This window comes from Oncorhynchus masou, chromosome 9 (genome assembly GCF_036934945.1).
Source record: "Oncorhynchus masou masou isolate Uvic2021 chromosome 9, UVic_Omas_1.1, whole genome shotgun sequence".
NCBI lineage: Eukaryota > Metazoa > Chordata > Actinopteri > Salmoniformes > Salmonidae > Oncorhynchus > Oncorhynchus masou.
The window spans coordinates 41,241,381-41,256,533 of NC_088220.1; the positions used below are offsets into that span (position 1 = coordinate 41,241,381).

At 46.2% G+C, this 15,153-nt stretch overlaps 1 protein-coding gene across 8 annotated transcripts in view; it reads left to right on the top strand.

Annotated features, from left to right (window-relative positions):
* The window catches only part of LOC135545985 (protein diaphanous homolog 2-like), a 626,286-nt gene extending 611,417 nt beyond the window's left edge, over positions 1–14,869 (top strand). For all 8 annotated transcript variants that reach the window (XM_064974017.1, XM_064974023.1, XM_064974020.1 and 5 more), the window contains one exon: positions 12,901–14,869. In XM_064974017.1, coding sequence (XP_064830089.1) covers positions 12,901–12,965 — 65 coding nt within the window. In that variant the 3' untranslated portion in view covers positions 12,966–14,869. The remainder of the gene's footprint in view (positions 1–12,900) is intronic.
* Positions 14,870–15,153: the final 284 nt, after the last annotated feature.

The following is a 15,153-nucleotide window of genomic DNA, read 5'->3' on the forward strand; positions in this document are numbered from 1 at the left end:
GCATGAACTGTTCTAGAACCATTTCCTGCATGGTATTTTGGAGGGAACTGCACATCCCACCTTGTCCTTTTAGAATGACTATGATGCAATAACGTGGCACCTCCCTTGCCTCCCTTCCCTTAGCTGAGATGGCATCAGATATGTCGAAGTGTAGACTTCTCGGTGCAAAACATGCAGGGAATGTGAAGTGCAGCGAGGTGCGGCCCATCGCGGGTGATTTTTGTACATCCGGGAGAGCCGACTGATGAATGATTCAGAGTGGAGAGAGGAGACTAGAACTCACTCTGTCTTTTAATGCCAAGCCACAGGAAACACGGCATCTTCTGCATCATCTTCACCAAATGGGCCTGATGTTGTTGAGGAAAGAGCTCCTTTTAAACCCTCACTGCACTCCCATGATCTCTCTCCGCTCTTTTTGTGCACTGGAACACATCAAAAGACCAATTGGTAAATAAATAATCAACAACAGCATGTTTTATTTATCTCCATGGGGCGAGGAGAGGATTGGAGAGGAGTCCTGGTGAGTTCTGAAAGCAGCCGGGTGAGAAAAGGCCACAGGGCATATTTGGTGTGGAGGAGAACTTTCCAAGGGTAGACCCATTGAAAACTAATAGTTTGAGGGTTTGTGAGGAGAAACAAGGGACCTCTGAGTGTTAGCTACTGTTTCGGTGTGCAGAGTACCTGCGGAGTATCTAGGGTACACACATTTGTTTCCATATACAGTGGGGAGAACAAGTATTTGATACACTGCCGATTTTGCAGGTTTTCCCACTTACAAAGCATGTAGAGGTCTGTAGTTTTTATCATAGGTACACTTCAACGGTGAGAGATGGAATCTAAAGCAAAAATCCAGAAAATCACATTGAATGATTTTTAAGTAATTCATTTGCATTTTATTGCATGACATAACCAGTAAGAATTCCAGCTCTCACAGACCTGTTAGTTTTTCTTTAAGAAGCCCTCCTGTTCTCCACTCATTACCTGTATTGACTGCACCTGTTTGAACTCGTTACCTGTATAAAAGACACCTGTGCACACATTCAATCAAACAGACTCCAACCTCTCCACAATGGCCAAGACCAGAGAGCTGTGTAAGGACATCAGGGATAAATGTGTAGCCCTGCACAAGGCTGGGATGGGCTACAGGACAATAGACAAGCAGCTTGGTGAGAAGGCAACAACTGTTGGCTCAATTATTAGAAAATGGAAGAAGTTCAAGATGACGGTCAATCACCCTCGGTCTGGGGCTCCATGCAAGATCTTACCTCGTGGGGCATCAATGATCATGAGGAAGGTGAGGGATCAGCCCAGAACTACATGGCAGGACCTGGTCAATGACCTGAAGAGAGCTGGGACCACAGTCTCAAAGAAAACCATTAGTAACACACTACGCCGTCATGGATTAAAATCCTGCAGCGCACGCAAGGTCCCCCTGCTCAAGCCAGCGCATGTCCAGGCCCGTCTGACATTAGCCAATGACCATCTGGATGATCCAGAGGAAGAATGGGAGAAGGTCATGTGGTCTGATGAGACAAAAATAGAGCTTTTTGGTCTAAACTCCACTCGCCGTGTTTGGAGGAAGAAGAAGTACAACTCCAAGAACACCATCCCAACCGTGAGGCATGGAGGTGGAAACATCATTCTTTGGGAATGCTTTTCTGCAAAGGGGACATGACGACTGCACCGTATTGAGGGGAGGATGGATGGGGCCATGTATCGCTAGATCTTGGCCAACAACCTCCTTCCCTCAGTAAGAGCATTGAAGATGGGTCTTCCAGCATGACAACGACCCGAAACACACAGCCAGGGCAATTAAGGAGTGGCTCTGTAAGAAGAATCTCAAGTTCCTGGAGTGGCCTAGCCAGTCTACAGACCTGAAGCCAATAGAAAATCTTTGGAGGGAGCTGAAAGTCGGTATTGCCCAGCGACAACCCCAAAACCCGAAGGATCTGGAGAAGGTCTGTATGGAGGAGTGGGCCAAAATCCCTGCTGCAGTGTGTGCAAACCTGGTCAAGAACTATAGGAAACGTATGATCCCTGTAATTGCAAACAAAGGTTTCTGTACCAAATATTAAGTTCTGCTTTTCCGATGTATCAAATATTATGTCATGCAATAAAATGCAAATTAATTACTTAAAAATTATACAATGTGATTGTTTTAGATTCCGTCTCTCACTGTTGAAGTGTACCTATGATAAAAATTACAGACCTCTACATGCTTTGTAAGTAGGAAAATCTGCAAAATCAGCAGTGTATTAAATACGCATTCTCCCCACTGTATCTAGACCTATATTAGTGGACAATGGTCATACTAGCCCTTCTTCGCCCGTTTTCCACCGTGGATATTTTAGCATGTTGTTCTTTTATAGGAGTAAATTGTTGTATTTCACTATGGCAACAGCACATTTTACTTTTCATTTCACCCCTCCTGAGGTGAATGCAGTCTCAAGTGGAATTCCAGCAGCCTATTGTGTTATTTCTGGTTTGTGAATAGGTTAGTGTGTGTGTGTGTCTTTGGCTCATCACGTGTGTGTGTGTGTGCCCTGTGTCCCTGCCTGTGTGTGTTTTCATGCCTGCCTCCTCTGTGTATTTGAGCATATGCACCTGTGAGTGTGTTGGTGTGTGCGCGTCATTGGGAGTGCACTCTGAAAGGGTCATTGCGGGAGCCAAAGCTACTGTAGGCTGTCAGACAGTGAGAGATGCAGCACCTCTAAAGGCCATGATTTTGGGGCCCCACTGTCTATTAACAACCCTGCAACACTTCTCAGGGCTGTCTCGCGTTGCCCCCTCGGGCCCCCTCAGGTCCCTGAAGGAACAGTAGAGAGAGGCTGCTTCTCCGAGTAGGAGACGGCCCCTTTCAAACCCTCCAAACTCTAATTGTGACATCATCAACAGCATCTGACAGTAATGAGGCACTGAGTTGTCAGAGCGGCCATCAGCTTAGCTCAGTACTGTATGAGGTTGTGTGGTTTTATTCAGGGATGTTTGGTAAAGAAAACGATGGATGAATGTGATGGAAAATGACTTGAGATGCAGTAAAATTTTGCACGAAAGGTGCCTATTCTCTAAATAAAAAAGGTGCGCTAACAGCATTTCCGTGTGTTTACACTCCTACACAAATCCCTGGTTTTATTATTTTACTCCACTCTCTCTCTCATCCTACCACCAGCCCCCCCAGCCCATAGCTCCTTTCCCAAGGTCAAGGGTTAACGCATCGTAATGGCTTTGTCACCTCCCCGGTGATGTACACTGGCTTAAGTGTTGGTTCCTCACACCCCCACTGTCATGTTGTGGATGTGTATGCTTATGTGTCAGTCCTCCCTCACCGAGGGGGTTTCTAAGGTTGGATTTATACATAGAAACCCTCCCCTATGCCATTCAGAGCGGGGACAGCACGCACCCTTGCGGGGCGCACCTCAGAACAGATACTGTAGAGATGTGTCCGTCACTTCCTCTTGACGCCTCCTCCATAACATTCACATCAAGACATGCTCCCTTGAAATGATTCTCGATGCGAACTACATCCAATATCAAATATCGGTTTGGGCAAACAAATAGAATGAAACCGTCTATCCTGCCTCGTATCAACATGGTCCATCTGTGTTTACCCGGCTATCTAGCGTTCCCATAATCACAGAGGCTTTTGTGTCCACAACCCTGCACATTTTCTTCCTGTATTTGTTTGGTGGTCCGTCAGTCTATTTACTTTATCACGCTGCCAAATCATCCATTTACGCACCGCACCCATCTGTCTGTCAAACTATATCTTAGCATCCGTTTGTCTAACTCTCTCAATCAAAGCCGTGCTGTGTCAGGGCGGAGTTGCTCTCTTTCCTCCTGTGTTTCTTCTCCTGCAGGCCACACCATTAGACCCTTGTTTAAGTGGTTCCGGCTGCAGCACAATTAGGCTCCTCCGGACTCCCTGTCCTCTCTGCCTGCTTATACAGTACATGCTTACGGGTCCCACATATAATTACAGGCAATTCACAGCTCTTTCTGTGTTGACATTTGGTTGAATTGGATGGTGAGTGATTCTAGGTTGTTGTAGGCGTCGTAAGTGCTACGTGACACAGAGACAGTGATGTGTTTTTGCAAAGGTGAACGATGCTGACAGTTTTGTATGCGCTTTGATTGATGTTGGCCTATGGTATCATTGAATGATACGGTATGGTTCACGGTGTGTGTTTTTGGCCGCAGCCACTTTACTACACTGGTACGGAGGACAAGCGGTTGGCGGTTGGCGGTTGCGGAGACAAGTCAAGCTGTGCTGAACCAGGCCAGTGCACTGACTCCATTTGGTCCAGCTCACCCCAGCTCTGGCCTCTGGAGCTGCTAGTGCCCCAAGGCCCACCCTGGCCTCCCGACGAGCCCCCTATCAGTTTTGGAGGATCAGCAATTGCCCCCCCTTGGGCAGCCCTGTGCCTGGACCTGATGGATTACACGCTATCCTGGCTCAGGACTAGGAAAAGCCTGGGCCCTAGCTGCACTAGATGCCACAGACCCCATCTGTGTTCATTGCTGACTCCAGCTCCAGCCTGCCCCCCAGGCTACAGGCTTAGGCCAGTAATGAACCCCCCACTCAGAGGCTTACTGTCAATGCTATTTTCCCCACAGCCTTATATACCCCAATGCTAGCATTTTGCCAATATGGACAGCTAGCCTAGCAATGAATCTCAAACAGGCATTGAGCAGGCACCCTAACGATTTGAGGAGTGAATGTACAGTTGAAATTGTTTTTTTTTTCTTCTGAAGCCTGCTTCCTAAAATCTACTGCTGAGCTGATGATCATGAATGGGAGTTTTGCCTCTGGCGCTTGATCGATTGCAAGAAGGTTTTCATCTTTTGCCTGTTTGGTGCGTTTGTGCATTGCCTCGACTGCCTGGAGAATGCTAGGAAGTATCGTTCCGTAGCAAAAGAAACCTCCAGTCCAGATATCAGAAGGGAAGAGGGCCCAATGAGAAATCACAAGTACTAGCGGCCTGTCAAGCTTGTTGTTTTCAATCAAAGATAGAGGCCTAAAAGACTGAGCACACGCTAGGCTGCAGAGGAAGAAGTTTAGACTTTTTTTATTTTTGATCGTGAGATTGACACATACACACACACACAGTTTTTCTCTCTCTTCCCGTCACACTGTTTGTCACTGGTACAAACCTGTCAAAGCCGTCCCGCCGAGGAGGTAACCTAGTACTCTATCTCCCCTCTAAACAAAAAAATATTTGTTTATGGACATGTGTAGTGATTTCCAGGTCTCCTGCGCCGTATTGTGTTCCGAGCTGTCAAGAGACATTTACTCTCAGCCCCTACTCCCCTTTCAGCCACAGCGAGCAGGGGAGAGAGAGAAAGACAGAGAGGGGGCAGCGGACAATGGAGAAGTGTGGGGGGAGGAGGGAGTGGTGTGGAGAGGCACAGCAGTGGGCAAAGGAAGACGCAAGGGCTGGAGCAAAATCAGTTAAGATGCTGCCTCCTTTCAAATAAGGGGGCTATAAAGTGCCCGGTTGGTCAATAATTTAATGCAGTCCTTAAAGATAGATTTGTGAGAAAGAGGCATTTTTTATTGGTCGAGAGAATAGGTTGTATTGAGTATCTGGGTCATTCACCAGTGTGTGTGTAACTGGTGAGCAGCGTGCTACATCACAGGCGACCCCATGTGTGATTGAAAGCCACGATATGGACATGAGAGAGAAACGCATCAGTTGTGTTTGTACTGACACCGCTTTTATATCCCATTAACATTTCCTTATCCTTTGTCTCAACAAACTGTCAAACTGGGCTCACTTTAGATTCACTTTTCCCTTCAAAGGATTTTAGCTGGGTGTACATACACGCCAGGCACACCATACCTTAAGCTTATCTGCATTCTCCTTGAATTTCAAGCAGGAGATTGGAATGTTTTGTTGTTTGGGGTTGCTTTTTGGTAGTTCCTGGGGATTTGGGCATTTGACAACTAACCCTTGATTTCATGTAAACATCTGTAAATCTGGCCATGCTTGCATGGGATCCTGAGATGGAGGGAGAGTGAAAGAGGTGGACAGGAAAGAGTGGGAGAGGAGTGAAGGGGGGAGAAAGTGAGTGAGAAAGAGAGAGAGAACGGGCAAGAGAGAGAGAGAGAGAACGGGCGAGAGAGAGAGAGAGAACGGGCGAGAGAGAGAGAGAGAGAGAGAGAACGGGCAAGAGAGAGAGAGAGAGAGAACGGGCAAGAGAGAGAGAGAGGACGGGCAAGAGAGAGAGAGAGAGAGAGAACGGGCGAGAGAAAAAGGGAGGAGAATTTCAGCATCTTGCCTCAGCATATCCAGGCCCGCCTTCTGTGTTTCCTCTGTCACACCACTCTGATCCCTTTTTCCATCTGATACGGGCCCTGTGAAGAACACACCCCATAACATTTCCTGACACCCCGTACACTCATTTAGCTGACATTACTGAAGACCTAAGGCCTTCCCAAGATACCAGACACGAGACATTGCTGAGCCATTGACATGCTTTGCAGTTGTATAGCTATAAAAGTTTGAGCAAATAAACCAAGCTTTCAGTGAGCTCTTGCAGTCTTTTTTGTTAAATTCTGTTAGGAAATACAGTATATAGCAATGTTTAGAGGGGATATACTTAAGGCAATGCAACTCTGCCACAATCTGACAGTGTTATAATATTCTTTACAATGTCAAAATGGTGTTATTGTGTTGTTGATTATCCCTTCAAGCCAATCAATCTTTTGTCTTTTCTCCGACACACAGCCAGTGCAGTGGACTTATAACACATATAACAGATCCCTATCACAGAAGCTGATCAGACAAATGTGAAGAAAAGCAGGCAGTTGCTCCTAGTAATCCCCTAAATGAATTCTGTGTTATTGACTATAGATTTCAACCCCAACTGATGAATTACCCATAGACTGATCTGAGATCAGTCTATGGGTAAAAGTGCGAAGGAGGCCTCCTGGCGTCCTTTTGGCGTCCTCCCTACCTTCATTTTGGCGTCCTCCCTTCATATGGTTGGTTATCATGTTCTTCGAGCCTAATCCCTCCCCACTTGTCTTGCTCTCCCCCTCTCCTCTCCCTCTCTCTCTCTCTCTCTGCTATTTATCTTTCTCTCCACACTCTCTCTCTCCATCTCACCCTCCTACCCTCCTCCAGAACCCTTCAGTTGGACTCCAGTTTTCCCCATTCAAAGCAATTACTCTCATCTTTGAACAAGCCTCTGTTATGGCGCAAACAGTAGTTTTGCTTCTGCAACCCTATAAATTAAAGCCGGAAAAATGTCTGCTCTGCCCCCTGCATCCCATTTATATATCTTGCTTCTGGTTCTTCCTGGAGCTCCATTACTCTGCAGCCACTAGCCCTGGCTGAGGACAGGGAGAAGATGTGAGGGAAAGATAGAAGTTGCAGCGGATAGCACAGCTCTCAGAGAACTGGGAGTAATGGCGGTGTGTCGTGTGATGCAGACAAATATAGAATCACCCCATATTGCATTTTGTCTCACTGAATTATAAAGTGTTGTGTGAGTGTGTTTGGCCGTGTGTGTAATTATCCTAAAAAGAGAAGGATGATGATGGTGATTAATGCTTACCTTTACCACTGTTACCTTAACCCTAATGGATACATACAGTGTGTTTATGCAGTTGCGAAACCAGCAGCTTACCCAGATGTTAATGAACTTTAACATACTGTATATAATCCCTGCTCAGTTTACTGGTTTTCCAGGAGCCCCTGGAAGATCTGACTGGGAAGGCTTTGATAGATTACTAGCAGGCTTTCTCTTTGCGTTCGGATCACAGGCCCCACTGATGATGTAATACTGTGTAATTAGTAAAGGATGAAAGTAACACAAAACCCATTATGGGTTTTCATCTCTTTTGGAGGGACCAGAGACGCTGGAGCTCCCCATCGCTCCATCACAACATGAAATGGCATTTTACTGGACGCTTTCCAGTAAATCAGACAAGAGCTCTCTCTGTGTGTGTGTGTGTGTGTGTGTGTGTGTGTGTGTGTGTGTGTGTGTGTGTGTGTGTGTGTGTGTGTGTGTGTGTGTGTGTGTGTGTGTGTGTGTGTGTGTGTGTGTGTGTGTGTGTGTGTGTGTGTGTGTGTGTGTGTGTGTGTGTTCGTGCAAGTGCGAAGGAGGCCTCCTGGTTGGTTATCATTCTGGCGTCCTGAAAGAATGCTGGTCGTTTGCATTTAATTAAGCTCTGTGAGAACTTAGTCCCCACTGTAACCAGGAATGCTCGTATTATTTTGTCAATTCCCCCTTTCTCCCTCTCTTGTGCTTCTGTGACTTCGCTAACACTAAAAGATGTCGCCTCGGGGAGAAGCAGGTAAAGGGAGCCATCAAAAACCGATGGCAGCAGACAGATTTGTGATCAGTGCTAGAAATACCCTTGAAGTTGTTTGGTGTGTGGTTTTCCTTGTATAGTATGTGTGTGTGTGTGTTTCTATGGGTGTTTAAGTGTTTTCCTCCCTGTATAGGATGTAACATTTAGTCTACCAATAGAAATTGTCCACTGTTTGTGCAGTTGTTGGCGCTAGATTGATGTGGGGAGGAAAGATGGGCTTTTATACCTGACAATGCGAACTGGAAGGGCTATTAGAAGCAAATGTTTCCACTCTGAAGTATCCTCCAATGGGAGATGCATTTGATTTTACCGGCCACCTTCCCTCTTCCCTCCTCTCACCAAGTCTATGTAAAAGCTTACCCATACCTTCAACAGTAGGCTTGATGCAATTACCCATGTCATTTTAAAACTGTTGTCCGGTCACCTGAATGGAAAGGCAATCTTCGCTGGGGAACTTGTAGAGATGGGAACGGTGTGAACCATTTACAATTTCAACCTTCTTCACACAATGGCTGGTTCTTCACTGCGCCGAACAAGTTCAAGAAGTTGATCGAGTGTCATCATGCCGACCTTAGCGCATTGTGTGTGCAACTTCAAATCTTCATAGTGATTCCAAACAGACGGCAATATTTATTTCCTGGAAGTGTTGAAGTGTTTGTTTTCTCGTCTCCATCCCTACTCTTCATTTCTTGGCCATACCCAGTCCCTCTCCTTTCTCTCTTTCATCTGTCCTGTCTCCTCCTTTCTCCCTCCCACGTCTGGTAATAGATACAGCCAGATCTAAGCCCGGTATTAAAGGGAGGAGGACTGTATTCTCCAAGTGCCTCCGTTATATGCTGTTCTAATGGGCTCAAGGTCAGAGGCGAGTGCTCGTCCCGAAATGAGGTCACCTTGATTGGAATTGCAAAAGGCGAGGAATCGAACATGGACGTTTTCTGGCACTGGATTTGTTTTAAAGTTGGTTCCTTGGTCTCTTGTTTTAAAGTTTATTGTTTACCATTGGTGGTGGTTTGCATGGAACATTTGGCGCCCGCGAAGTTGTTCGAGCTTGCCCCGTAGGCACGAGAAACCCTTGGAAGCGTTTTTGAAGATGAAAGGGAGGGTGAACGTGGAAAGTCTCTCAGATGTGCTCTGCAATATGGAGCATGTGAAGTTCAGAAGGTCGCAGGCTGTAACTTTCAGCAACTCAAGTCAGCGGGAAGCATATAGCACATCTGTCTCTCTCTATGCATATATATCTCCCCGGCTTTCTCTGCCTCTTTCTTTTTTCTCACTCAGGCTCTCTCTCTTTATCTCTAGGTTCCTCACTCCCTTTTTTTATATCTGCCTTGATTTCTTCTTTCTGTCTGTCCTTCTCCCCCTCTTCTTTTCAATCTCCCTCCCTATCTGTTACCCCCCCCCCCGGCTTTCTCTCCTCCATCCTACTCCCCCCTCTCCTTCTGTGCGCCATCTGCATGCTCTCTCTCAATCTGAGGCGTCTGTGTTGGAAGTCTTGGTGGTGGAGATGTGTGCACCCCACTGCCGTCACAGTCACTCTGTCGCATTAAACAACGCCCAGCCCGGGACACCTGGCACCCCACAGCTGGCACTGAGTAATGGGCTCCACCATGGCAGTGCCAGGGGAGGCCTGCATGGGCTTAGCTAGCTACCTTGTTTCCGTTGATATCTTGCTTCCTGGCCGCCCAGTGTCGCCCAACCCTCCTGCCACCTGGCATGGCGGGGCCGTGCCATGGGTAGCCATGGGCAGCCATGGTTGGCCTGTTGGAGAGGGAGGGAGGGATTGCTTGTAATTCTCTTATGGACTTGGGAGGCATGGGCCTACGCAGCCAACCCAAAGGGTTCTAAGTGAGCTCGCAGGAGCAGCCAGAGTGAAACCTGTTGCATAAATATTGGAAGTCCAAATTGAAAGTCGGAACACCTTGCCTTACAACAAATCCCCTTTGAAACTAACCAAAGACAATACTCTCTCTCTCTGTCTCTCTCACTCTCTGAGACAGAGAGTGCAGTGTTTGTAGTGTGCTGTGTTTGTGTACTTGCCTGGCACCCTTGATCTATAGGGTTGTGCGGTGTGTGCCTCTGCATTAAGTTTGGCCTGCATTAAAGGGGCATTTCTAAATTGCTCATCTCCAGCACCACCCCAACATCAACATATGTGAAAACGGTGCATTTCAATGTTTTGTAACAAAAACGATAGAGGGAGATAAGCGTTTCCAATGATATCATCAACTGATTAGTAGACCAGGCACGGCGCCAAGATTTTTGACCAATACGTGGGGGTGCTAAGAAAATAGTTGATTTGAATCTAAGTGCATTTATTCCATATGTATAATCAGACAACTGTGCATTGGTGATAATGTTTGAAATGAAATGGCTATCGCAATGTCAGAAATGACATTAATAATATCCAAAGTGCAACAACAATGAGAAGTGCATTGCATGTAGCCTATGCCTGTTAACTGTGCACACACTTGTAAAACGAACTGGCTATCATCACAATCTTAGTGATTATATTTATATTGCAAACAAAAATAACTTGTAGGCTGACGATATACATGCATCCTGCTCTGCATTGGTTATAATGTTACAGATGAAATGTCCATCACAACATCAGAAATGATTATATCCACTGTGCAGACACAACGTGAATTTACCCTATGCCTGGCAACTGTGTACCCGTGGTGAAAAAACGAGCTGGCTATCATTTTTCTTAGGGATTATATTTCTATTGCAAAAATACTTGTAGGCCGACTGGCGTCTTGTTCCGTCCAGGTCGAGATCAGCGCGATTGAATCATGTTCCCACCACCGGAAAGGCGCGCTCTGTCAATAACTAAAATGCCTTTCGGATACTCACCAAGTGTTGTTTTATGGAAGGACGATACGTCCGTTGTGGTTCAGTGCAAATAAGTCTATAATCTTCTGGACATCCAGGGCTCTGGTTCTTTCTGTGTGCATGGACAGGCAGGCAAGGTTGCTGAGTCGAGGGTTTGCCCAGTATTTCATTCTGTATATCATGATGCGTGTACTTCGAGATTTTCCTGTGCAACTGTTTTGCCGAAGTTGCCTATAACCTGTAAAAGTTCAAGGAAGTTTCCCTGGTTGACAGCCATGTCGTTTTCTATGTCTCCTCTCTGTGAAAGTCCCTGGTATGCAGTGTAACGCAATGACTCCACGACGGATCTCATATACTCTCTGTTCTCTCGGACTATTTTTGAATGTTTATCACTTCGAACATTGCATATTGTTGAGCCAGACTCTTTCTGAATAGTCCACTCATTCCACGCTGTCATTGCATATTTATGCTCCACACTAGCATTGTGTGTCTTGAACGAACTTGTTCTTCCAGTTCTGGTAGCCATTGTGGGTAAATGCCCCCTTCTCTCCACCATGGTTTCCTGGACGTTGAAAGTGGCGGCATGCGAAGCAGAAAGCACGGTCTTTGACATAGATTATTCCAGTCATTTGCAATCCTCATACCATCTACAATTGAAGTAGTGATCCTGCTGTCCAACTTTTGTGGCTGGATAACACCGAAGAAGAGGGCGCCTTGGTTCTTCAACAGGTGATAGGCTTAAATCAGAGGGAGCGGAAGCTGTGCTAACAGTGCAGCTAACGGTGGCTGTGGATCAGCTAGCAGCGACAAACTGCTCTGGTGCTCCCTCACCTCGTGGCTCACAAGTTTCTCTCTCCGACTCATCTTTCTTATCTCCTTTTTCTTCCTTGGCCCCCTCAGAGACAGGGTCTGGGTCTGGATTTTTATTTTCGACCCGTACTCTTCTCTTGATCAGAAAACGGTTAATCGCAACGGGGTGAGATGGGCAACTAGCTAGCTAGAAGTTAGCTCACATAACGTAGCCTAACGTGCGCGAGCACACACACCAGACACACACACACACATCATACGGTACACGCGTGGCACGAGCACACAGCCAGGGATCGGATTGAGAACAGAATGGCTGGTTATTAACTTTAAAAATATTTAAACATTTTTAAAAATACTAAAATGCTTGAGGGGGCTTTATTGGGGCTATGCCGATTTGTGACGTGTCTATAGCCCCCCATAGCCCCGGTGTAGCGCTGTGCCTGAAGTAGACAATGCCTACTCATAATTGGTTCAAATCACACGAGGCACGCCGATGTCATATCTCCCTCTATATATTTTTTTCCACAAAACGCAGAAACACGCAATTATGTTGACGATGGAGTGGTGTTGGATATGATGAATATAAAGTTGATAAGGAAATATAAAGTTGACATGCTCCCTGTGATGTGAGAATAGGTGGAAGGGCTCTTGAGTGGGAGGCCAGATCCCAAGCTCAATGGAGTTACTATGACACCAGACGCAAGCACCACCACTCCAGCCCCTCTTGTCTCTTCCTCTCAACCCTGATGCTCTCTTATTAATCAGCTTGGCTTATGTTGTTGATGTTTTCCCTTCCTCCTTCTCTCCTTCCCCTCACAACCCTTTTTTTATTTGAGGTACCGCTGTGTGTTACTATGACTCTAACAACACTTTCCTGTTCTCTTTCTATTTTTTCTCTCTCTCTCTCTCTCTCTCTCTCTCTCTCTCTCTCTCTTCAGACAACCGCCGTGCGGTCCTGGAAAGGTCTCGATCACGCCACAACGCAAACCCCCAGGCTCGATGATGGCCCGCGCCTACCAGAAGACGTTAGACAAGTGCCAAAGAGGCCTGCGAGGAGAATCTGAGGACGTATAGTAGGAGAGATGGACCCCAGCCTTGTGGCACACACACACATATACACACACTTAAACACTCACAGACACATAAAAAAAAACACACCAACACATGAACACACACATACACTATGTATACGAAAGTATGTGGACACCCCTTAAAATCTGTGCATTCGGCCATTTCAGCCACACCAGTTGCTGACAGGTGTATATAATCAAGCATACAGTCATGCAGTCTCCATAGACAGACATTGGCAGTAGAATGGCCCATTCTAAAGAGCTTAGTGACTTTCAACGTGGCACCGTCATAGGATGCCAACCTTTCCAACAAGTCAGTTAGTCAAATTTCTGCCCTGCTAGAGCTGCCCTGGTCAACTGTAAGTGCTGTTAATGTGACATGGAAGTGTCTAGGAGCAACGGCGGCTCAGCCGTGAACTGGTAGGCCAGACAAGCTCACCGAACAGGACCGCTGAGTGCTGATGTCGCAACACTCACTACCGACTTTCAAATGGCCTCTGGAAGCAACGTCAGCACAATAACTGTTCGTTGGCCGAGCAGCCGCACACAAGCCTAATATCACCATGCGCAATGCCAAGCTTCGGCTGGAGTGGTGTAAAGCTAGCCACCATTGGACTCTGGGGCAGTGGAATCACGCTTCATCATGTGGCAGTCCAAAGGATGACTCTGGGTCTGGTAGATGCCAGGAGATTGCTCCCTGCCCTAATGCATAGTGCCAGCTGTAAAGTTTGGTGGAGGAGGAATAATGGTCTGAGTTGGTTTTTCATAGTTCGGGCTAGGCCCCTTAGTTCCAGTGAAGGGAATCTTAAAGCTACAGTGACAATGAAATTCTAGACTATTATGTGCTTCCAACTTTGTGGCAGTTTGGGGAAGGCCCTTTCCTGTTTCAGCATTACAGTGTCCCCGTGAACAAATCACGGTCTATACAGAAATGGTTTGTAGAGATCGATGTGGAAGAACTTGACTGGCCGGCACAGAGCCCTGACCTCAATCTCATCTACCACCTTTGGGATGAATGAATTGGAACGCCGACTGTGAGCCAGGCCTAATCGCCCGACCTCACTAATGCTCTTGTGGCTGAATGGAAGTAAGTCCCCACAGCAATGTTCCAAATTCTAGTGGAACGCCTTCCCAGAAGAGTGGAGGCTGTTATAGCAGCAAATGGGGGACCAAACTCCATACTAATGCCCATGATTTTGGAATGAGATGTTCGACGAGTAAGTGTCCACATACTTTTGGTCATATAATATATATATATATATATATATATATATACACACACACACACACACACACACACAGTTGAAGTCGGAAGCTTACATCCACTTTGGTTGGAGTCATTAAAACTCGTTTTTCAACCACTCCACAAATGTCTTGTTTACAAATGATAGTTTTGGCAAGTCGGTTAGGACATCTACTGTTTGCATGACGCAAGTAATTTTTCCAACAATTGTTTACAGACATATTATTTTACTTAGAATTCACAGTACCACAATTCCAGCGGGTCAGAAGTTTACATACACAAAGTTGACCGTGCCATTAAACAGCATGGAAAATTCCAGAAAAGGATGTCATGGCTTTAGAAGCTTCTGATAGGCTAATTGACATAATTTGAGTCAATTGGAGGTGTACCTGTGGATGTATTTCAAGGCCTACCTTCAAACTCAGTACCTCTTTGCTTGATATCATGGGAAAATCAAAAGAAATCGTGGACCTCCACAAGTCTGGTTCATCTTTGGGAACAATTTCCAAACTCTTGAAGGTACCACGTTCTTCTGTACAAACAATAGTACGCAAGTATAACACCATGGGACCACGCAGGCATCATCTGTCTCCTAGCAATTGGTGCGAAAAGTACCAATCAATCCCAGAACAACAGCAAAGGAAGATGCTGGAGGAAACAGTAAAACGAGTCCTATGTCGACATAACCTTAAAGGCCGCTCAGCAAGGAAGAAGCCACTGCTCCAAAACCACCATAAAAAAGCCAGACTGGTTTGCACATGGGGACAAAGATCATACTTTTTGGCGAAATGTCCCCTGGTCTGATGAAACAAAAATATAATTGTTTGCCTATAATGCCCATTTGTTTGGTGGGAAAATGGGGATGCTTGCAAGCCAAA